Raw genomic sequence first — 23,698 nt, forward strand, 5'->3', positions numbered from 1 at the left:
AGACTGGAAATTGTTAAAGAAAATGGAGAAAAGTGAGAGTTAAGCCAGCTGTTGTTTGCTGATGTCACTGCACTTGTAGGAGGGTCAGAGGAGGGATTAAGGGAGTTAGTGACAGTTGCAAAGGTATGCAATAGGAGGAAGTTGAAGGTAACTGAGTAAAAGTAAGGTGATGAGATGTACAAGGGGAGAGGATGTCAGTGAGTTGGAAGTGAAGGAGAGGTTGGAGGAAGTGGATAGGTTTAGGTGCTTGGGTATGCATGTGGCAGGAAAGGGAGGAATGAAGGTGAATTGTAGATTAAGAGAAACAAGTAAATGCCACGAGGGATTAAAAAATGTCTTTAGAAATAGGTATTTGGGAATGGATGCAAAAAGATGGTTGTGCCGACAGCACTGTATGGAGCAGAGACTTGGAATTTGAGAGAGGTAGAGAGAACAACTTTAAATACATCTCCAGCTGGGAAATGAGTCTCTTACATCTGTCAGGTAACTTGGGATGCATTAGTGAAAAATTATTCTCTGCATAGGGTCTGTACAACTGTTAGCTAGGAGATAAACATTAGATATCATTGATCATACCAATTTTTATTATGTTTATGTACACTAAAGTTAATGCAAAGTATAGGCTAGATGTTACTTTTGTTTTTGCAGTGTTGGACATGGGTGGCACATGTAGTTTGAGTGATGAGTTGATTGTTGCGGTGCTGTCCTTACTCAACAAAGAAGTGTCGGAACATGGGAGACACCTGGCACAGTACTTCCATCTTTTCCTCCTATATGCTTCTTTAGGGCCACCAGAGAAACTACAGCTACTGAAGGTAAAAATAAGAATGGAGATGTTTTGTGTTTATAGTGGTTTTTGCCTAATGGATCTTCAACAGTTTCATGGAGATTGTGTTCTATCTTGGTTATTCTATAATTATGCTTGACATTAATTTATGCTGTTTTATATACATGCACATGTTTAGTAATGGAAAATTTGCATTTTATCAGTGCAAATAAGAAACTAAGCTTGAGTAACTTCTAACTGGAGACTGAGTTAGTCTCATCCACTTAATTATGCCAATTGTATTGTTTTGGAAGTGTAACTGAATTTCTTCTTGACCAAAATACAAACTTTTTATGAACGTGATTGGTACACTGTTTACAAATATAGGATTAAGGACTTTAATTGTGGTACAGTTTTCAAATGTTTTAAGCAGGCAGGTGTTAAAGATAAGTGTAATAAGAATAAGAATAATTTTTGCCTTGAGTGAATGTATGAATTTGCATCATGAGGTGGCATGTGTGTTTAATTTGGGGGTTGGAGGGCATTCAAATGAATAAAAAACTTGAAAGACCAATTGTTTCTCCCCTCACAGCTAAATGTAGTAGAGACATTCATGTTGGTAGCGCTAGATGAAGGACCAGGCCCAGCCATTAAGTACCAGTATGCTGAACTAGGAAGACTTTACCAAGTGGTGTCACAACTTGTACGATCATGTGATGTTTCACATAAACAACAGTCATCACAACCAGTAAGTTATTGGAAGTTGTTGTTGTGTGCATTAAAAGCTCTTTCCACACTATCCATCTAACTTGTTTTAGGTTTTCCTCACAATCATACCCCACATACCATTGCTTTTCACTGCCACATATTCCTTATTCTTTGCATGTGTCTATCTCAACACACTTTGGTCTGCTCAGTCAGCTCTCTTTCAACACCTCATGTCCACATTTTTCAACATCCAATGAAACCCCCTTTCATTCTCCTCACACACCTTGTCTCTATATTCAGGCCTTTCTTTTTCTCAGCCTTTCGTACATTCCAAGTGGCTGCTCTGCTACTTATATATAACCATATCTTTGCATCCCACCCCATTGTAAGTACCTATTACTCATCACATTTTTCATTCCACCCACTTTTCCTTGCATCTTCATGCTGTGATTTCTCACTGCATTTGCATTCACCATTGAATGTGATCCCAGGTACATGAAACTCTCCATTTCTTAAGGTATCTTACCATTTACATTCTAGCTACCATCATCGGCATTCTTTACACATCGTATTGCTTTTACCCACACTCACAAGTCTCATTTTACACATCCTGCCAAATTTATTCACTGTTTTAACCATCTGTTTGTTGTGTCATTTGCAATTAGCAGTTGATTCAATTCATATATCCTTCCACACTCACTAATTCCATACTTCAATCTAACATCCATCCATTTACTTCCATCCATGTGCAAATGACCAAGAAAAATTACACAACCTTGATACAGTCTTTCATTCACCTCACACACTGTCACAATGCCTAAACTACATTCTGGCTCTACTACTTATGTAAAAATATTTTACTACTTCCATCAGGCATCCTCATATTCCATGTATTCCATGCAGGGGGCTACTTAGCAAATTGTAGGTTTGAAGCCAGCAAGGCCCAACAAACTACCTCAAGATTCATCTACCCTGTATAACAGCTCTTTTTAATTACATTTTTTTTGCCTTGCCTCTGCATTTCTCACTATATTTTTGTAACGCATTCATCAAAAAATTCATCTCTGAAACCTTCAGACTCCTTTCTACCTTCCACATATTCAAAGTTTGCATCATACAGCACCATGAGTACAATCACTTCCTCATACAACCTTTATCCCCAAATATCTTTTCCTTGAAATACTTTTCATTCCACCCAGACAGTTACTTGCTTTCTGTGATCCATAATTTTCCATATTCACTACAATGGTCATTGACACATGCAACCCCAAATACTTGTCTCTCCTCTCTTTCTATCCTCTCATCATATAAATTATCCTGTGAAAAGTGTCAATAAATTACTAATGTATTTTAAAAGTACCATGTAATGTTTTACAGAATGCAACACCCATGCCAAACCCACATGGAGATCCATCGTGTCCTGAGCCACTTATGCCTATCCAACCCAAAGTAGCAGATATTCTCTTTGGTCGGACAACGTGAGTATATTGAAAGGAATATATTACTAGTCCTTATGAAAAGTAGGAGTTTGCCCACTTAATTGTGGGTATCATCTCTTCATCCATATAGTGAAACAACACTTTGTTCATCTTCTGTAGTCCATATGTCTCCCACAACCCTGCTGATATCTGTCAGGTGACAAGTCCTTTATCATCACTCACAAATCTTTCTCCTCTTTTGCTTCATGCAAAAATAGCTTCTAGATCTTTTTGCAGTAGCATACAGTTCTCATTTTTCATTTTTCTCATAAGTTTTACATCGTTTGCAAGCATATTAGCTTAGCTTGGCTTGTATCTTCCATCATGTCATTGGCGTAGATAAGAAACAATATTGGTGCAAGTAGTGAACCTTGTGAAACTCCCCTCACTCTCTTCAAAAAAGAGCCTCGCCTTTGTTAACGCAGATTGGAAACTTTTATCAATATTTTCTGCCTGAACTGAGGCCTCTTCAAAGACCTCACCACCCACTTTTAGCATGGTCATTACTTCCCTGTGTCCCAATTTACCATTGATAAAACCTGTAAAACTCTGCATTTATCTACAACACTCCTTTCAAAATCCCTTTCTCTCTAGTATGTTCTTGTATAGCCATTTCTAATTTGCTTGTAAGTTTTTGTTTTATTGCTTTTCCTGTCTCCATTTTCCTGAAGCCATGTTGACTTTTTTTTTTTACCATCTTGCATATTGTTCTCTCCCAGGTTGTAAATGTTAAGAAAGATTTCACATTTCCCCATTATTCCTGTGGTATTCATTAACTTCTTCCAGTTTGCTTCTTCAAAGAATTTCTTCATCTTGAGTAATCTACCTTCCCAAAATTGAGTCTGCCCTGCCTGTGTGATTCATTCCTTGGCCACCATAAAGTCTCTTCTATTCAATTCTTTAGTTAATTTTCTGGTGGATTGGTTCTACCTCGCCTTCACTAAGGTGTACTTCTTCCACCTTTGTACTTATTATTCCTCAGCTCCAGATAAAAATGTTTTGAGAGTCTGCTCTTCATTAAGCACAAAATATCAGGCTCACTTACCCAAAAGTCATCATTTACCTCCAACCTGGCCAACAATAAACCATCTACATTAGCGTAGGCTACATTAAGTTTCTTTGTAGTGTTTTGTCAGCAATATCTCCTTCCTGTCTGTTTCAAAACCCTTTCCACACATTCTGATTGATAACTGCAGTTTTTATTCTTTACCTGTCATTCAGATTTTTACTTTGGCTTTATCTGAGTTTCCCATGCCTTTGCACATTTATACATTCATCTTTAGTTGCATCATTAGTTGCAGATAGCTTCATTTCCTATTGCTTGCAATTTGAATTTCATTTTCATTGGATACAAGCCATTTCTCTTGTACTGACCTAATCTATACATATCATCAATTTGGTCCATTACATCTGGGTCATTTACCATTTTCATAAGAGGTAATTTACCTACCCTTTTCCTTATCATATTTGTGATATACTTTTCATGGAAGTGATTTGGTCTTCTTGCCAGCCAAAGAATATGACACCTCTAGTCTTGTGAAGTACATCTAGAATATCAGAGTGTAACCATAAAGGACTGGCTAGTACAGTGGTAGTCCACTGGCCTCATGTTATGGGGTCAGCAGATCGAGCCCTGTGTGGGCCTGTGAGCTTAAGCTGTTTACTGGGAAGGTTACTGCTGTGGCAGGGCACACTGTTAGGGGTTGAGGCTTGCCTCAGCCGACATTCTGAGGAGAGTCTTTGAAACTGATACTGGAACTGAAACCCAGCAACTTTAAGAGACCAGATGTTTGTCCACTATGTTATTTCTGAAGAAGCCCAGCTGGGCGAAACGTTAAATACATTGGATCCCATACTCTGCGTTTAGCTGCTCTCCTACAGTGCTGTTGCAGTCGTTGCTGCTTTTACTCAATGCTATATACAAAGTTAAATGTACTGTACCTATATTTCACACTTAAAATGGATATGATAGATCTTAAAATACACATATATTTAGAGTGCAAATAACAATTGAAGAGTTAAGAAAAATTATTAAAAGGAAACTACAATTTAAAAACCTTAAAAACGGTAAGCAAGTTTATATAATGTGTGTGTGTGTGTATACAGGTATAGTATATACATACAGTACCTGTATACATATATATACTGAAATACAGTACAGTATTAAAACATTAAAAAAATTAAAAATAAAATATATAAAAAAGAAACTATAAGGCATAAAATTGATAAACAGTAAACAGCTTGTATATAATAGTATTCATATAAGAAAAAGTTACTTAAAAATGCAACAGATTGATATCATGTATCCTAGAGTATAACCCTCCTGTTGGCCATTTTGAATGGGACCTGACTTACGACCAATCCGACTTGCAACTGGTTGGTCGGAACCGATCTAGGTCGTAACTCAGATAGTGACTGCATTAGGCATTGCATGTTGCACACGAGAATTTGAATTGTATTGAAGAGGTTAAAAAAAGATGTTATGTAAGCTGTACCTGCTTTCTAGGCTAGGTTGTGTAAACCTACATTTAACACACAGCACTTTGAGATATTGAAGTTCATTTGCCATTTCACTAACCATGTGAACAATTTGTTAATATCGTCCTGCAGAATCACAGTACCTTCACTCTTTCTTCTTGTAGTTTATCTGTTTCTCTTCTCTAGTGCTCCATGACCTCTCTAAAGGTTGCATCATCCCTCTTATCCTCATTTGTTTTGATGGTCTTCTACAAGAGAGACCAGGGGAAATGGCTTGATTGATTATTGAATGAGATGACTAATTCTCTTTTTTGACAGTCTCGTTTTTCCTTTCCAACTTAACAATCCTTGCTTTCTTAGCCAGGTTTGTTTTTGTTTTCTTATTCAAGCTTTTGCTCTAGGTCATGTAATTTTGATTCATGAGAGCAAAGTAATTCTTTCAATTGTTTCAACTCAATTACTACTTCACTTACCTTCATTGTAGAGTGTATGTTTGTGAGATGTTTTGAAAAATTCTAGGTACAGTAAGTCCTCATTATATGGTACATATACGTTCCTGAAAACCTTACCACAAATTGAAATTACCATATACTGAACGCATTATAACATGTAATAATAGGATATGGCAGACATACCTTCTCCCTGTTCTTTCCTCTTCAAAATATCTAGCAGATACTGTATCTGTGAATTTTTCTTACCGTAAATAGAATCGAGGGCAGTAATTACCAAATACTGTAACAGTGAATTTACCAGATAAAGAATTACCATATAAGGAGGACTCACTGTATTCACAAATTAAAGGTCAACTATTTAAAGGTCCACTTTATAAATATAGATAGTGTAAATTATTATAAATATAAAGAAAAATTTATACAAGTGTATATGCATATATATGAAATTATCAGTCTATTATCAGGAGGTAGAATGTAGATTGAGAGAAGTGAGTAAATGCCTTGGGAATGGATGCTAAGATTGTGCCGACAGCACTGTACTGGGCAGAAGCATGGAACATTAGAGAGGAAGAGAGAAGAAGTTTGAATGTGTTTGAGAGGTATGATAGGGGTTACTAGGCTAGATAGAGTGAGAAATGAGGAGGTGAGGAGAACATGGGTGGAAAGGGAGTTGGGAGATAGGGTTGATGAAAGAGTATTGGGATGGTTTGGACATATGGAAAGAATGAGTGAAGAAAGATTAGTAAAAGAAGTGTGAAAGGCAGAGGTGGAAGGCGTGAACATGAGGGTTTGACCTAGGATGAGATGGATGGATGGGATTTTAAAAGGGGCATCAGAAAAGAGGGGAATATCTGTTGAGGAAGGATGGAAGAGGATAGGGGTGAATGGAGAAGGATTGTGTATGGATGATGCTGTGATGTGTGAGGTGGAGTGGGTGGGGGATGGGGTGTGAGAGAGTATGTATGAGAAATAAATTGACACAGCCCGAAGGGATTTCTCCCCATCATCTCCTTTTCTGCATGAGGGGACGGAGAGGGGGTTGCCGAATAAATAAAGCGGCCTTGCTGTGGATGTGCTGTGTCTTGAGACACTGCTTCTGACCCAGGGAAATGGACAAGATGCAGGGATGACCTGTCATCCAGGAGGTGCCAAGATAAGAGGGAGGGTAGAGGGGAATGGAGTATGTTGGGGATGGGATGGATGGGAGTAGTTTCAATGCCTTTGTCTTTTGGCTACCTCCCATGTAAGGGGGAAAAGCCTTTGGTTTATGTATGTATCAGTCTCTCATGATGTCTAAGCTTGAATGGTTTATTGCAGATATGTAAAGAAGGTGATTGAAGATGCCAACAACAATGAGGACACAATCAAGTTGCTCAAGTTCTGCTGCTGGGAAAACCCCTTATTCTCCTCAACGGTGCTGTCCGAATTGCTATGGCAGATTTCATATTCTTATACATACGAACTACGGCCATATTTGGACCTCTTATTGCACATGTTGTTGCTGGACGACTCATGGCAGAACCATCGGATTCACAATGCTCTCAAAGGTGGATATGTTATACAGGTTTCATAAATTCAGTTTAGAGTAGCCTATTCAGGAAATTTTATGTTATATAGACACCAAAGGTTTCCTGCAAGTTGGAATAACTGGTGCAGAGACATTTTGAGTAACAAAACTTTCTTGCTACTGGGACTCTCTCTCTCTCTCTCTCTCTCTCTCTTCCCCCCCCCCCCCTTAGTGGGAGCAGTGAGTAGTCTTGCTGCTAATACAGAATGCCCTGGTTCAATCCCCAGGTGCTAAGTTGTTTTAAGTTGCTTTTTCATGGTTTCCCAACCTGAGCCTGCAATATGATTAAGCAGATTACATTGATTTCAGATTCCATTCTTAGCCACAGCCATTCCAGTACTTGTATCATAGCTCTTTGTGGAAATGTGCATTAATAACATATATATATATTTTTTCTTTCAGGAATACCAGATGACAAAGATGGTTTATTTGATACAGTGCAGAGAAGCAAGAATCATTATCAGAAGCGTGCATACCAGTGCATTAAATGTATGGTGGCTCTCTTCACCACCTGCCCAGCTGCACACCAAATGTTAAACTCGAATGGTGACCTGAAGGTACTTTACATCCTAAGGAAACATAACATCTCTTGTTAATACAGCATTTATTCAGGGAACAATATATTTCAGATAAAATCCCTACTTACAGTATGTAGCTCTTGTTTGAAGAATATAAATATAAGTAGGGAGAAAGACTTGGTATATAAGGTTATGAGAATATTCAACCTTTTCAGTGTGTAGGGAGATTCCCTCACTTTCACAGAATGATTACATTCATACATATAGCAATGGCTTCCCCCCCCCCCTACTAGGAAGGTAGCCAAAAACAAAGGCATAAGATCCACTCGCACCTATCTTGTCCCCACATATTCCACTCCCATTCATCCCCACTCCCTCATATCTTAGCTCCTTCTGGATGACGGGTCATCCCTGCATCTCACCCACTGCCATGGGTCAGAAGCAGTGCAGCAAGGCCACTTCATTTAATTGGCAACCTCCTCTCCATCCCCTTGTGCAAAAAACGAGACGGTGGGGGAGGAATCCCCCATGCAGTGCTCCTTCACCCCCCTCATCCCCAACCCACTCCCATGCATCACAAGTTCATCCATACAAAACAGTTCTCCACTCACCCCTGTCTTCTGTCCTCTCCCTCTACCGACATTCCCCTCTTTCCCAATGCCCTTTTTACCCCATCCATCCATCTCATCCTTGGTCATCCCCTCATATTTACTCCCTCCACCTTTGTCTTCCACACCTATTTTACTAATCTTTCTTCACTCATTCTTCCTGTGTGTCTAAAACCTCCCAAAACTCTGTCATCAACCCTATCTCCCAACTCCCTTTGCACCCCTGCTCTCCTCCTCACCTTGTTTCTCACTCTAGCCTAGTAGCCCCTACCATACTTCTCCAGCATTCCATATCAACACATTTACGAAACTCAATGAAAGTGGCCTTTGACTACTTGAATGAAGAAATGGTAAAGAAAATATTAGTTACATTGATAAGACTAAGATTGGAGTATGCTGTGACACTATGGACACCCATACAGGGTCTAACAGATAAATCCGTACAACTTCTTATCACATGTTTTAAGATTAATATCTCGGGTTATAATAAACAGAGAGTTATGAAATTTTCAGTATATTTAGAAAAGGCAATAAGAACAATGATTTCATTCAATGTAACCACCTTCAGCTGTTATGACGCTTTCAACTCGTTTACGAAACTTGGATACAGCGTTGATGATCTCAGACTTTGATAATGAACCCACAGCCTTCTTGATGTCTGTCTTCAGGGTTGTTATACTTCTGTGTGGCTTGTCACATGCCTTGGCCTCAATTTGCGCCCAAAAATAATAATCTAAAGGGTTTAGGTCTGGCGAATTTGAGGGCCACAACTCTTTGTTCCAGAACTGAACATTTGACCCTTCGAGAAGGTTGGTGGTCCTCTTCGCTGTGTGGGCTGGAGCCGAGTTTTGTTGGAAGACAAACTGGTTGCCACTAGCCTTATCTTTCATCCAGGGTATTATTTTCTCTTCTAGAACTTTGCAATAGACAAGGGCATTGACTTTCTCCTTGTTGTTGAAGAAGTGAGTGAAGACGTCCCCCTCAGTTGACACCACACAGAGCACCATGACACTTGCTGGTTTCTTCGTCGTTGTCTTGTGTTGAACCTCTGAGGATGAGGAGGCTATCCAGCGATCATTCCGCTTATTGAAAGTCGCATCAACTGTGAAAATCTTCTCGTCGGAAAAAAACTTAATGACTGAGCCATTCGACTTCATCCAGTTCAACAGCTTTTGGCACCTGGCCAAGCAGATTTCTTTAATTTTTCGTGTCAAAAGATGTCTTTTTCCTTGTGAGAATGAGGTTAATCCCAATTTCTTTAATGCTCTGTGAATTGTCATTGTGCTGACACCTCTCTTCTTTGCCAATGTCGATAATGGTAAGGCTGGATTTGCATTGACACTTCTCTTGAGACCAGCTAAAAAGCGAGGTGTTAGAATTCTGCCCCTTCTGGGCTTGTGAGCAGCTCGTTGGTCTTCGCCGGTCTCATCAAAACGTTTACAAACATCGTAAACAGTTTGTCTGGAGTATTTTAGCATCCTTATTATGGCACTAGGAGTGTGACCCGCGCGACGAAGTTCGCATATGGCTGAACGTTTGGCTTGTTCCATTGCTTAATGTTTATTGCACCGGTGCTAGTATACAACTGGCTAAATTATTAGACAAATGGAAGTATCTGGAAACAATCAGAATTGCCATATGTTACTTTTTAAGTGCTTAAAACTTCTTCAAAGTTTGTACGGATTTATCTGTTAGACCCTGTAGAATATAAAGAAATTAGAAAGAATTCAAAGAGCAAGGAACAAAGATTGTCCAAACTAGAACTACCAACCTTACAATAAAGAAGAGAAAGAGGAGATCTACTGACCATCTACAGAATTATGAAAAGGATGGAAGTCCTCAATAGAGATGATTTACTAAAGTGGGATAAAAGAAAAACAAGAGGACATGAAAAGAAACTTAAAAAGGATAGTTATAGAAGAGATCTGAAAAAGAATAGTTTCCCACACAGAGTGGTGGATATCTGGAATAAATTGGATGAGGAAACAGTGAGTGCAAAAACTATACAAGAATTTAAGAACAAACTTGATGCTGAAAGATACAAAGACGGGTCACTACGAGCATAGCTCTCTTCCCATAAAATACAGCCAAGTAAATACATTTAAACTCTCCCTCTCTTATGTTCCATGTTTCTGTCTCATGTACTGTCGTCACAATCATGCCGTCATACATTCTCTTCTTAGCATCCATTCCCAAATGTCTATTTCTCATTACTTTGTAAACCCCCATGGCATTTACTTGCTTTTCAATCTACATTCTACTTCCACTCCCTTTCATGCCACATTTGCACCCAAGTATCTAAAGCTATCCACTTCCAGTCACTCTCCCTTAATACTCATTTCCAATTTGCTGCCATATTCTTCCCTTGCACATCTCATCACCTCACTTTTACCCACATCTTCAATTTCCTTCTTTTGTACACTTTCTTAAACTCCATCAATAACTTACTTAATCCCTCCTTTAATCCTGCTACAGGCACAGTGTAGTCAGCAAACAACAACTGGTTCATCTCCCATTCTTCTCCATTTTCTATAACCATCTTCAATCCTTGGCCCATTACCCTTGCATTTACCTCTCACACCACCCCATCCATGTATGAATTGAACAGGCTAGGCAATATACCACATCCCTGGTGAAGTCTCACATTTATCTCAAACTTCTCTCTCCAGTTCTAATTTTAACACAGGCTCTACTACTCTCGTAAAAACTCTTGACTGCTCTTAACAACTTTCCTCCTATTCCATATATCTGCAATACCTTCCACAGTGCCTTCCTGTGAACCCTGTCATAAGCCTTTTCCAAATCCATAAAGGCCCAAAAAACATCCTTACCTTTTCCACAAAAATCTGATCTATGCAACACTCTACCTGTCCTAATCCCACACTGTTCCTCACCAATTACTCCCTCTGTTCCTCTCCTAATCCTCTCAATCAAGACCCTCCCATAAATTTGTTAAAGAAAGTACAAAAGAAAAAAAAAGACTGAATCACTACAGAGAGACCTGGACAAGGTCTGGGAATGGAGTCAAAACTGGGAAGTGAACTTCAACATTAAGAAATGTAGTATAATGGAATTTAGAAAAAGTAAAAAAAATATCAGGACAATATAAAATCGGTGCAAAGGAAGTAAAGAAAGTTGGTTCCAAAAAGGATCTAGGAGTAATTATCACCAAAGACAGGTCCCCAGACAAGCATATAAACAAAATAGTCGGAGAAACCTACAATTTACTAAGATCAGTAAAGGTGGCTTTTAATTACCTGGATGAGGTAATGGTAAAAGAAATACTAGGAATACAAGGAAAATTATTGGAATGGATGGAAGACTTCTTTAAAGGAAGAAAAATTAGTGATACATAGAGAAAAGAACTCAAAATGGGTAGACATGATAAGTCGAGTACCCCAAGGCTCCGATAATGTTTACTATTTATATAAACAACATGAATGAAGGAATTAAATGCTATATAAACTTCTTTGCAGATGATGCAAAACTATTGAAGAGAGTGAGTAACAAAGAAGACTGTAAATCTTTTCAGGGAGATCTGGACAAAGTCTGGAATTGGAGTAAAAAGAATGAAGTGAATTTCAACATTAGAAAATGTAGTATAATGGAATTTGGAAAAAGCAAAAATAGAATATCTGGTAAATACAAAATTGTAACAAAAAAAGTTACTAAAGTAAATTCAGAAAGAGATCTAGGAGTGATCATTTCAAATGACATGACACCAGACATACACATAAGTAAAATAGTTGGAGAAACCTAAACTTAATAACATCAATGAAAGTGGCCATTGACTACATGGACGAGGAAATGGTGAAGAAGATCTTAATTACACTGATAAGACCAAAATTAGAGTGCAGCGTCACTAATGGACACCCAGTACAAAAAAAATTGAAAGAATTCAAAGAGCACTAACAAAGATGGCACCAACACTCAGCATGTTGACATACAAACAAAGATTGGACAAACTAAACTTATTAACTTTGGAGCAAAGAAGAGAAAGAGGCAATTTGATATCCATGTATAGAATTATGAAAGGGATGGAAATCCTTGACAGGGATGATCTACTTGAATGTGACAGAAGAAATACAAGGAGACACAACAAACTTGAGAAGGACAGTTAGAGAAGAGATCTGAAAAAGAATAGCTTTCCACATAGAGTGATAGATACATGGAATAAATTGAAAGAGAAAACAGTGAGTGCTAAAACTATACACGACTTTAAGAAAGAACTGGATTCGGTAAGATACAACTGTGGGTGTCTACGACCATAGCTCTTCTCCCGCAAAAGATGGCACCAACACTTAGCAAGTTGACATACGAACAAAGATTGGACAAACTAAACTTATTGACTCTGGAGCAAAGAAGAGAGAGAGGCAATTTGATATCCATATATAGAATTATGAAAGGGATGGAAATCCTTGACAGGGATGACCTACTTAAATGGGACAGGAGGACATAAAAAGAAACATAAAAAAGACAGTTACAGAAGAGATCTGGGGGGAGGGGGGGGGGAACGCTTTCCACACAGAGTAATAGATACATGGAACAAATTGAAAGAGAAAACAGTGAATGCTATAACTATATGTGATTTTAAGAAAGAACTGGATGTGGAAAGATACAACTGTGGGTCACTACGAGCATAACTCTTCTCTCGCAAAATACAACTAGGTAAATACATACAATATGCATGCATGTAGACACATACATGTACTCTAATTTTTAGTTATTTATTTCTAGTATTGTTCCTTAAGCATAAATTTTAATATCTAATGCTGTGAGAAATATAATCTGATTTTATTTTTTCCTTTGTAGCGCAAATGGTCATGGGCAGTTGACTGGTTAAATGATGAATTAGATCGTCGACCTTATGCTACTAACCAGCAGTATTACAACAACTGGTCTCCTCCTGCTCAAAGCAATGAAACTAGTAATGGCTTTTTCTTGGAGAGATCCCCGAGTGCAAGATCTACGCTGGAAAAAGCTTTTGAATTGTGTCCTGATGATGTAAGTTCTAATGATAAAAGTTTGGTTGAACTGGATTACTATTAATATTATTATTATGGTTTGGGTACATGGAAAGAATGAGTGAAGAAAGGTTAGTAAAAGAGGTGTGAAAGGCAGAGATGGAGTGAACATGAGGGCTGTGACCAAGGATGAGATAGAGATGGATGGTGTAAAAGGGGCATTGGGAAAGAGGGGAATGTCTGTTGAGGAAGGAAGGGAGAAGATAGGGGTGAGTGGAAAATGGTTAAGTATGGATGATGATGTGATGCATGAAAGGGAGCGGGTGGGGGATGGTGGAGGGGGGAAGGGAGTATTTGTGAATTATATTTTGATGCAGCCTAAAGGGATTTCTCCCCGTTTTCTCATTTTCTGTACGAGGGGATGGAGAGGGGGTCTCCAATTAAATGAAGTGGTCTTGCTGTGGATCTGCTGTTTCTTGCTGCATTGCTTCAGATGGCAATGGGTGAGATGCAGGGATGGTCGACCCATCATCCAGGAGCCAAGAAAAGAGGGAGGGAGGGGTGGTGAGTGGGAGTGGAATATATGGAGATGAAATGGATGGGAGTGGATTTATGCCTTTGACTTTTGCTACCTCTTTGTAAGGGGGAAAAAGCCCTTGGTATGTGTATGTATGCATTATTATTATTATTTGTTTTATATATACATATTCCAAAGGCCTTTTCCCCCTTACATGGGAGGTAGCTGAAAAACAAAGGCATAAAAACCACTTCCACCCATTCCATCCCTAACATACTCCACTCCCCTCCACCCTCTTCCCTCACTTTTATCTTAGCATCTCCTGGATGACAGGTCATCCCTGCATCTCGCCCTCTGTTCTGGGTCAGAAGCAGTGTCACAAGATTCAGTGCATCCACAGCAAGACCGCTTCATTAGATTGGTGACCTCCCTCTCCATTCTCTCATAAAGAAAAGGAGACATGGAAAAATCCCCTTGGGCTGTGTCAATTTATTTTTTACACATACTCCCTCACCCCCCCATCCCGCACCCACTCTCCCTCATGCATCACAGCATCATCCATACACAACCATTCTCCATTCACCCCTATCCTCTGTCCTCTCCTGTTCTTCCTCAACTGACATTCCCCTCTTTCCCAATGCCTCTTTTACCCCATCTATTCATCTCATCCTAGGTCCCCTCATGTTCACTCCTTCCACCTGTGCCTTCCACACATTCTTTCCTGGTGTCCAAACCATCCCAATACTCTTTAATCAACCCTATCTCCCAACTCCCTTTCCACCCCCATTCTCCTCCTCACCTCATTTGGAAAGAAATTAAGAGAGGAAGAGAAGGCGAATCAATTAGAGAAGAAAAGGTAAAAGGTGTAGATGGAGTGATGATAATGGAAGAGAAGGCAGTAAGAGGAAGATGGGCAGAGTATTTTAGGGAGTTGCTAAATGTGAAGCAGGATAGGGAAGGTAAGGTAGTTGCAGTGGGAAGTGCTAAGAAAATAACTGTGATGCCTAGTCCCAATCCCCGTCCCTTTCTTCTCACCTCTTACGATCCAAGTGGGAATACATGGTGGCAGTATTCTTTTCCCCCACCACAGTGAATTCCCCCATCACAGAAAAAGAATACTCAGAGAAATGGTACAGGACAGCAACAAGGGGTTGGAGGACAGCATAACGGAGGGACAGTCATAGTATAAAAGTGTCATCATTTCTCTATGCACAGAGTTTTCCTCTATCATAGACAAAATGATGTGTGGCTCTGGTCTGTAGGGGCGCCCCATATAGACCCTAAAGTATTGACTGCATGCTACTTTGCCACAATAATAAGGGGGGTGAGGTAGTATGTGTGAGCAAATTTTTGACACAGCCTGAAGGGATTTCTCCCCGTCCTCTCCTTTTAAGCAATGGGGGGGACGGAGAAGGGGGGTCGCCGATTTAATGAAGCGGCCTTGCTGTGGATGTGCTGTGTCTTGCGACACTGCTTCTGACCCAGGGCAGTGGACAAGGTGCAGGGATGACCCGTCATCCAGGAGGTGCTCAGATAAGAGGGAGGGTGGAGGGGTGTGGAGTGTATTCAGGGATGGAATGGATGGAAATGATTTTATGCCTTTCCCTTTTTGGCTACCTCCCTTGTAAGGGGGAAAAAGCCTTGGTATATGTATGTACAAGGGATAGCCAAAAAACAAAGGCATAGAAACCACTCCCACTCATTCCATATCATACATACTCCACTCCCCTCTACCCTCTTCCCTCCCTTATCTTGGCACCTCCTGGATGACGGGTCATCCCTGCAATTTGTCCACTGGCCTGAGTCAGAAGCAGTGCCACAGGATACAGCACAGGTCATCTCTGCATCTGGTCCACTGCTGTAAGTCAGAAGCAATGCAGCAAGACAGAGTAAGGCCGCTTTATTTAATCAGCACCCCCCCCCCTCTCCATCCCCCTTATGCAGAAAAAGAGAAGACAGGGTGAAATCCCTTTAGACTGTGTCAAAATATCATTCACACATACTCCCTTCCATGCATCACAGCATAGATAAGTAGAATAAAAGACCGAATAGAAAGGTGAGGGTCTGAATGGGCCATGTAAATAGGCATTATGGGAATGATCCTCTTTAATGACCTTCCCACAAGTTTATCATGTGAATGTGACCATTGTTGGTCCAAAGTTATTTATATCATGTTTTTATATGTTTGTTCAACATCTTCTTTTTCAGGAACCAGAAGCTGAGGAAGGAGATGAACCTGAGGTTGCAGGTGTTCAGGAAGGAATTGTTAACAATCAACGAAGTGGCCAACCATCCACTTCTACTCCTTCCTCGTCTAAAGACTCACAAAGTAGAAGGTAAAGCAGAATATGATATTGCATGAGTTAACTTAAGTTGATGGAGAGGCACTAAAAAAAGAGAAAACAGGAAATAAACTCTCAAGGATACATTTATGTTGATATCTAAGTACAAGAAAATACTTACTGTTCTGTCATTTATTCACAACTTTTAGCTTAGGGCTTATATTTAGATGCATCATTTATATAAAGTAAAGTAAATGCTTTCTATTACTCCAAGGTTTCAGTACATTAATTACAATAGTACACATTGCATCTTGGTGCTTTTAATTAGATGGTTTGGAAGGAAGGAAAAGAATGAGAGCAATATTACAGGTAAAAAGGAAAAGATAAAGGGTGCATACAGACAGATGTCAATGAAAGTAAATGCAGTTAGGGGAAGATGGGTAGAGTATTTCAGATGTTTGTTGAATGAGGAGCTTAGGGAGGGGTTGACTTTGGTAGTGGGAAATGCTTAGAAAATGAGTGTGATTGGGGCTTTAGGAAAAGAGCTACAAAGAGCATTGAAAATGATGAAGGCTGGTAAGGCTTGTTCAGTGATTCAAGTGTGGGTGTATTGTTTGGTACTGGTGGTAGGTTGATGAATATGTTCGAGTAGTATGGTGTTTCAAGTTCAGCTAGTGCTGTTTGTGTGATATCTAAATTGGATGAATTTCAATTTAAAAAGGAAATAGGTTTACCACTATTGGTTAACAAATGGAATAGCCTTAGTAACCATGTAGTGGTTTCCCACAGGGGTTGGTGCTGGCTCCAATCATGTTTACCATTTATATAAATGACATGGATGAAGGAGTGACTATCTATAGAATCATGAAAGGAATGGAAATCCTTGATAGGAATTATTTACTAAAAAATGACAATGGAAAAACAAGAGGTCATGAAAAGAAACTCAAAAAGGATAAATATAGAAGAGATCTGGAAAAAAAAAATAGCTTCCCACACAGAGTGCTGGATATCTGGAATAACTTAGATAAAGAAAGAGTGTGTGCAAATACTTTTCAAGATTTTAAGAAAAAACTTGATGCTGAAAGATACAAAGACAGATCACCACGAGCATAGCTCTCCTCCCGTATAATATAACTAGGTAAATACTAGAGAGTAAGTACAGAGGAAGATTGCAAATCACTACAAAAAGACCTAGACAAAGTCTGGGAATGAAGTCAAAGTGTGAAGTGAACTTCAACATCAAGAAATGGAGTATAATGGAATTTGGAAAAAGTAAAAATAGAATATCAGGACAATTTAAAATTGGTACAAAGGAAGTTAAAACAGTCAACTGAAAGGGACCCAGGAATAACTATCAGCAATGACATGTCACCAGACAAACATATCAACAGAATAGTCAGAGAAACTTTCAATTTATTAAGATCAATGAAAGTGGCATTGACAACTTGGATGAAGAAATGGTAAAAAGAATATTAGTTACATTGATAAGACCAAGATTGTAGTACACTGCGACACTATGGACACCCAGTACTAAAAAGAACATAAAGAAATTAGAATTCAAAGAGCAATGACAAAGATGGCGTCAACACTCTCCAAACTGACTTATGAACAAAGATTGTCCAAACTCAAACTACCAACCCTGGAATAAAGAAGAGAGAGAGAGAGAGGAGATCTACTAACCATCTACAGAATTATGAAAGGGATGGAAGTCCTTGATAGAAATGATTTATTAAAGTGGGATAAAAGAAAAACAAGAGGAAATGAAAAGAAACTTTAAAAGGATAGTTACAGAAGAGATCTGAAAATTAATAGCTTTCCACACAGAGTAGTAGATATCTGGAACAAATTGAATGAGGAAACAGTGATTGCAAAAAATTTACAAGAATTTAAGATCAAACTGGATACTGAAAGATACAAAAGTGGGTCACTACAAGCATAGCTCTCTTCCTGTAAAATACAACTAGGTAAATACATGCTTGTGCTAGTCCACATGGCCTCTCCAAGCAAGCTCCCTTGCAGCTACCTTCCCCACACTAAACAACTGTAGATAGGTTCAATCAACTTGCCCCATATATGCATGTGTGTATTATTAAGTGTGCTTTTCTTTGTTTTTCAGTTCACCAAGTGGTTTACGAGAGAGCCCAAGTGTAGCAGGCCCCTCAAGCACACAGGTCCTGACCACAATCACATCCACCACCACCACTACTGCAGCAAATAATAATAATACAAGCAGCACCACAACCACCAGTATAAGTACTTCCAATGGTGTCAACACCACTGCAGCCACCACTATCACAAATTCGAACACAACTACCACTACGATAGCCACTAGTACTTCAGCCACCACTGCAAGCACGACCAACAGTGGCTGTAGCAATGAGAAGGGAAGAACTGGGCCCCAGGGCTCTTTGACCCACTCCCCTACACCCAACCACGAACAAGAGCAGCAGCAGCAACAAACACACCAGGAGAGTTAGAGCTGCTAATAATAGTGACCATTTACAATTGAAAAGAGTTGCCAGAATAAATAGCTGGACAAGCCATAGACAATGGATGTTGGAAGCACCAAAGCAGTTGGGTGAAATGGGGCTGGGAGAGACGGAAGTGCCACAGGGTACCAAGCTTAGCCCAAAGGTTGTCCTTGGGGTGGGAAAGGGACGATTGCTTGTATTGTTGAAAGGTAAAGGTCAAGTATATAGATGTAAATTGTATGCAAGCATTGTATGTGTAGCCCTGTGCTGAAGTTTTGCCTTTAAAGAACAAGAAGAATGAACGTCATGGCTATATCTACAAGTCATATATACTTGTATTAAGAATTTAACATTGAACAAAGCCTTGACTGTACACTAAATTCAGTTGGTGGTTCTCAAATGGAGGCAGGCAGGTTTGCTAGTAGACAATTTATCAGTTGTTGCTGTCGAAGTTGAAATGTTTTTGGACATGAAAATTTGCACATTATAGTTATGCAAGTACACAATTCCTGTCTTCTTCTGATCCTTTTATGTGTCAGAAAACTCTAAACGAAGTACGACTGATAAGTTTCACTTCACACAGTGATGACAGTTGGTTTTCAGATGGATGAAGGCACATAAATAGACAAAGTCTGCCTCTTAGCTTCTGTCATTTTCTTGACCCATCTGAATTTTAACTTTGATGAAAGTGATCTCCTTCCCCATTTCTTTCTCCATCTCTTTAATCGGTAATCAAACATACATACAGTTGTCCCTCTCAGCCACTGTATGGACCACTCCCCTTGCTGCTGGACCCACCCTGAAGGCATCTTGTATCTGCAGGCATCTGTTAGGCCCCAGCCTCAGTTTAGTTAGTGGCTAGACTTGGTTATGCCCTCTCCCGAAGGGGCATCACTTGGCCATAAATTTGTAAAGTTACCCTGTCAAGGTTTCATAGCTGAAGATTTGTTCTGTCCCACCAGAGGGGCCTCTCATGACTAGTCATGATTTCCCGTTTTTACAATCTTTATAGGCAAGTTTCTTCACTTCCCTCAGTCTTGATGATGGGCATTCAGTCCATAAGCTGCTGGTGTTGCTGCAGTTTAACTTTCAATAGAATAAAGCAATCTAGAATAGCAGTTTATAATTGAAAAAAAAAAATAAAATAAAATAAAAAATGTATAAAAAGGTCTCTTGGGAGGCTAGCCCATACTGAAAAGCATGGCAGTGTTGAGAGCTTTTATTAATCGAATGTATTAAATAGAGTGCAATATTGAGAGCCCAGCAATAGAGCCGATGTGATATCACTTGTGGGAAAATTTTCAAGTCTAATTCCACTCATGTATAGTAGGCAAGTGTGTGGTGTTTGTGGTAGGAATGCAAGGTGTTGGATTGTAGCGATGTAAAAACAGGTGTTAAGGCTCCTGGGTTTGCTAGTTTAATGTGATGGCAAGAGGAGAGGTTGAGCAAGGAGAGTGGTGCATATTAACTCCTTTAATCTAGGGACTGCCCCTTCAGCCAAATGGAATAATTTGACATTGGGAAAAGAAATTAATATGAAGTCACTAGATTGAAGGGGTTGATTCATTGACAAATGCCACTCTAGCATAAAAAATTGAAGTTAATGGAAGTATCTTTAATAATTGGGAGGAAGTCTTGTGTATTGAAATATTGTTAAAACAATGGGAAGGGGAAGGATTGAAGAGTAATTATTGAACAAGTGCAAATTAAAGCAAAATTGGACCTGTCCTCATTGATGGATTGGAAAAGACAGCAAGTGATGGTAAGGAGTGGACCAGCCACTTGCAGCTCAAGTCTGGGTTGTTCCTCAAGTCAAGAACATGACACCTTTTTCACATGGAGGATTTTAAAATGGCCAAGTCAGTCAAGGCTGCTGGATAAAAGTGAGCCATAGTGTGACAGTGATAGTGGTGATATATATAGTTATAATGCATTGACCTAGTTAGAGGAAATGGCAAACTGCTTGGGGCTACCATGCCAAGCTGATGATGACTAAAGCAGTGTGGATGGGCAGGGCAGCAAAAAGGTTGTGTGGTTAGTGAAGGACTTTGTTGTTAAAGCTGCTGCTGAGGTGAAGGCCAAACCTGCCCTACCCAGCCTTAGGTCATGGCTCTAAGAACAGTTGTAGCTGAAATAGAGCTACAGGAACAGTCTTTGATACCAGAAAAGATATGTGGACTGCTATAACTTTTATTTAAAGATATATGAACAGCTATAGGAAGTGTGCATCTGGAACCAGAAGTGTTAATTGTTGTGAGCAGGGAGGAGTTTTTGTATGGAGACTTTTATGAGTTCCCTATTTATAATGGTTATGATAAAACCTGTAGCAGTTTGAGTGAAGGTAGCGTGTACCAGCTTAACGGAAGTAGCAGTTGTAGGTGGAGTTGTATCATTTTCATACATCTGCTTGTTATCCTCTTGTTTGCCAACTAATGTATGGATATGTTCCCCCCCATGGATGCCTTTTGGGTTTAAGGAATTCATGCATGTTTCGAATGATTGCAGTTGAATGGCACTTTAATTACTGTACTCCCAACTAAATTTGATCAATCACACTTTTAGAATGTCACAATCTGCAGGTATACTTATTAATTGGTTTCAGCTTGTGTTATGTAACCATCATCTGTGATTGTATGACATTGAAAAGCTAAGATGTAGTATGTTCATGTTACTACTACTTTTGTCAATAATAATTGTAAAGCACCAAATCATACCTGTATATCAATGTAGGACATGTAATTTAATTGAGAAAAGCACTTTTTTATTGAAGTCATTTAACAGATTTATTTTTATGCTGATGCCCTATCCCAACATCATGCTTTTGTGTCAAAATACAAAGGAAATTATTAATGAATACACTAGAATTATTTATTATTCCCAGTGTTAAAATAATCATGTTTCATAAGGGAATGTGAGAGTGGGTTTGAGGATATAGATATATATAGGAAGGTGAAAACAGATGTGAAGTTGGTGATTGTGTTAGTTTGTTGGAGTATGTCGCAGCTACTATGGGTAGCCCCCACTTCAGTGGAGAAATCTTAGGAGAAACCCCAGGGGCCACTGATATGTTCACTTCTGCCATGCAGGCTTGACATGCTTTCAGCCAGACATGCCTGGATAAATACATTGAAATCTTGTAGTGTAAGGGTAGAGTTTACATATAGTAGGTATTGGACTGACATAGTTTGTGTGTGTTGTATAAATAATGCAATGGGTGAGCTCAACAGGCTGTAAACAGAGGTATGTAAGAATTATTACTACCAACACCCATTATTATGACCTCCCTTGAATTTGAAATATATGTTTCACAAGTATTCAACTAATTGTAATACACATAAGGAAAAGGATAGAAAAAGTGCCCAAAACATAGGCTCCTTAAACCTAACCTGGCTGGGGAACCACTCCCAGCAAGGTCACCTAAATGTAGCATGAACAAAAATGATAATCAAACAACACCAGGGAAGAACCAACAGCCCTCACTAAACTAAGATCCCTCTGTTTAACCTTGCTATGTCCTGCAACACTTCCCTGTGAGCAGAGAGTACACACACACCCCCCCTCCACCCTCAAACTTGGAACAATTTACAAAGGTATCACTGGAACAAGGGTCCAATGACAGGTGCCTACATGTGGTGATCCTGCAAACCTCCTTCAGGAGATGCAGCCCTAAGGAGCCAACACTTGGTCTGTGGATTGGTCCTTGCAAGATCCATTAACTTATTTGTATTTCTTACATATTCTTACCCATGGAGAGCTGACAACCAGCAACTACTCTCCTCTTCCTACCACTTCCAGCCAGTGACTTAGAAACCATCCCACAGTGGATAGGAAAAAGTGTATTGTGGTATATGGGTTAAAGGAAAAACATGGTCTGGTAAGGTACATGAGAGAAAAAGCAGAAAAAGAAATAATAATTCTAAAAGAAATACAAGATGGTGACCAGGAAGTAGAGAAAAACATAGAAGTGTATAGAATGGAACAATATTCTAAAGAAATCGACCTGTAAAAATAAAACTAAGATTACAAATGGTAGTAGAAGACATTAGTAAAAGCAGGCAAGTTAAGCAAAGAGTGAACATTACAATATATGGATAAAAAGAGAAATGAATGAGAAAATAGAAGACATTAAAAGGCGAGGCTAAGGGAAAAAATGCGAAGATAATGGAGACCAAAAACAAGGAGTTTTATTGGAGGGCCATAGACATGAGACTGAGAAAATGGTACATCAAGGTAAGTGAAACTGAAAGCAGTATGGAGAAGGGAAAAAAAAATTAAAAGTGGCCTATACTAATATAGATTAATCACAGGATTAAACTAAATGATTACCTGTCAGATGAAAAACCAGACATAATGGGAATTGCAGACACAAAATTAAAGGGTCCACTACAGCGTAATAGTGTTTGATATGGGTTATGCAGTTATTGGATTTAAAACAGAAATGAGTAACATACATACATCATACATATACCAAGGCTTTTTCCCCCTTCCAAGGGAGGTAGCAAAAAAGGGAAAGGCATAAAAACACTCCCACCCATTTCATCCCTAAATACACTCCACACCCCTCCCACCCTCCCTCTCATCTGAGCACCTCCTGGATGACGGGTCATCCCTGCACCCTGCCCACCGCCCTGGGTCAGAAGCAGTGTCGCAAGACACAGCACATCCACAGCAAGGCCGCTTCATTTGATCGGCGACCCCCCCTCTCCGTCCCCCCTTGCATATAAGGAGAGGACGGGGAGAAATCCCTTCGGGCTGCGTCAAAATTTACTCACACATACTACCTCACCCCCCACCCCCCCGCCCATTCCTCCTCATGCAATCACATCATCCATATACAACCATTCTCCACTCACCTCTGTCTTCCGTCCTCTCCCTTCCTTCCTCAACAG

General features: G+C 39.5%; 1 protein-coding gene across 13 annotated transcripts in view; it reads left to right on the forward strand.

Moving 5' to 3' along the window:
* faf (ubiquitin carboxyl-terminal hydrolase-like faf) overlaps window positions 1–21,663 on the forward strand; it is a 204,639-nt gene extending 182,976 nt beyond the window's left edge. For all 13 annotated transcript variants that reach the window (XM_076210952.1, XM_076210955.1, XM_076210956.1 and 10 more), the window contains 8 exons: window positions 649–815; window positions 1,359–1,514; window positions 2,852–2,952; window positions 7,200–7,429; window positions 7,852–8,006; window positions 13,388–13,579; window positions 16,265–16,392; window positions 18,455–21,663. In XM_076210952.1, coding sequence (XP_076067067.1) covers window positions 649–815; window positions 1,359–1,514; window positions 2,852–2,952; window positions 7,200–7,429; window positions 7,852–8,006; window positions 13,388–13,579; window positions 16,265–16,392; window positions 18,455–18,815 — 1,490 coding nt within the window. In that variant the 3' untranslated portion in view covers window positions 18,816–21,663. The remainder of the gene's footprint in view (window positions 1–648; window positions 816–1,358; window positions 1,515–2,851; window positions 2,953–7,199; window positions 7,430–7,851; window positions 8,007–13,387; window positions 13,580–16,264; window positions 16,393–18,454) is intronic.
* The last annotated feature ends 2,035 nt before the right edge of the window (window positions 21,664–23,698 follow it).

The sequence above is a fragment of the Oratosquilla oratoria genome, chromosome 28 (genome assembly GCF_046742065.1).
Source record: "Oratosquilla oratoria isolate Oo_2021 chromosome 28, ASM4674206v1, whole genome shotgun sequence".
Classification (NCBI taxonomy): Eukaryota; Metazoa; Arthropoda; class Malacostraca; order Stomatopoda; family Squillidae; genus Oratosquilla; species Oratosquilla oratoria.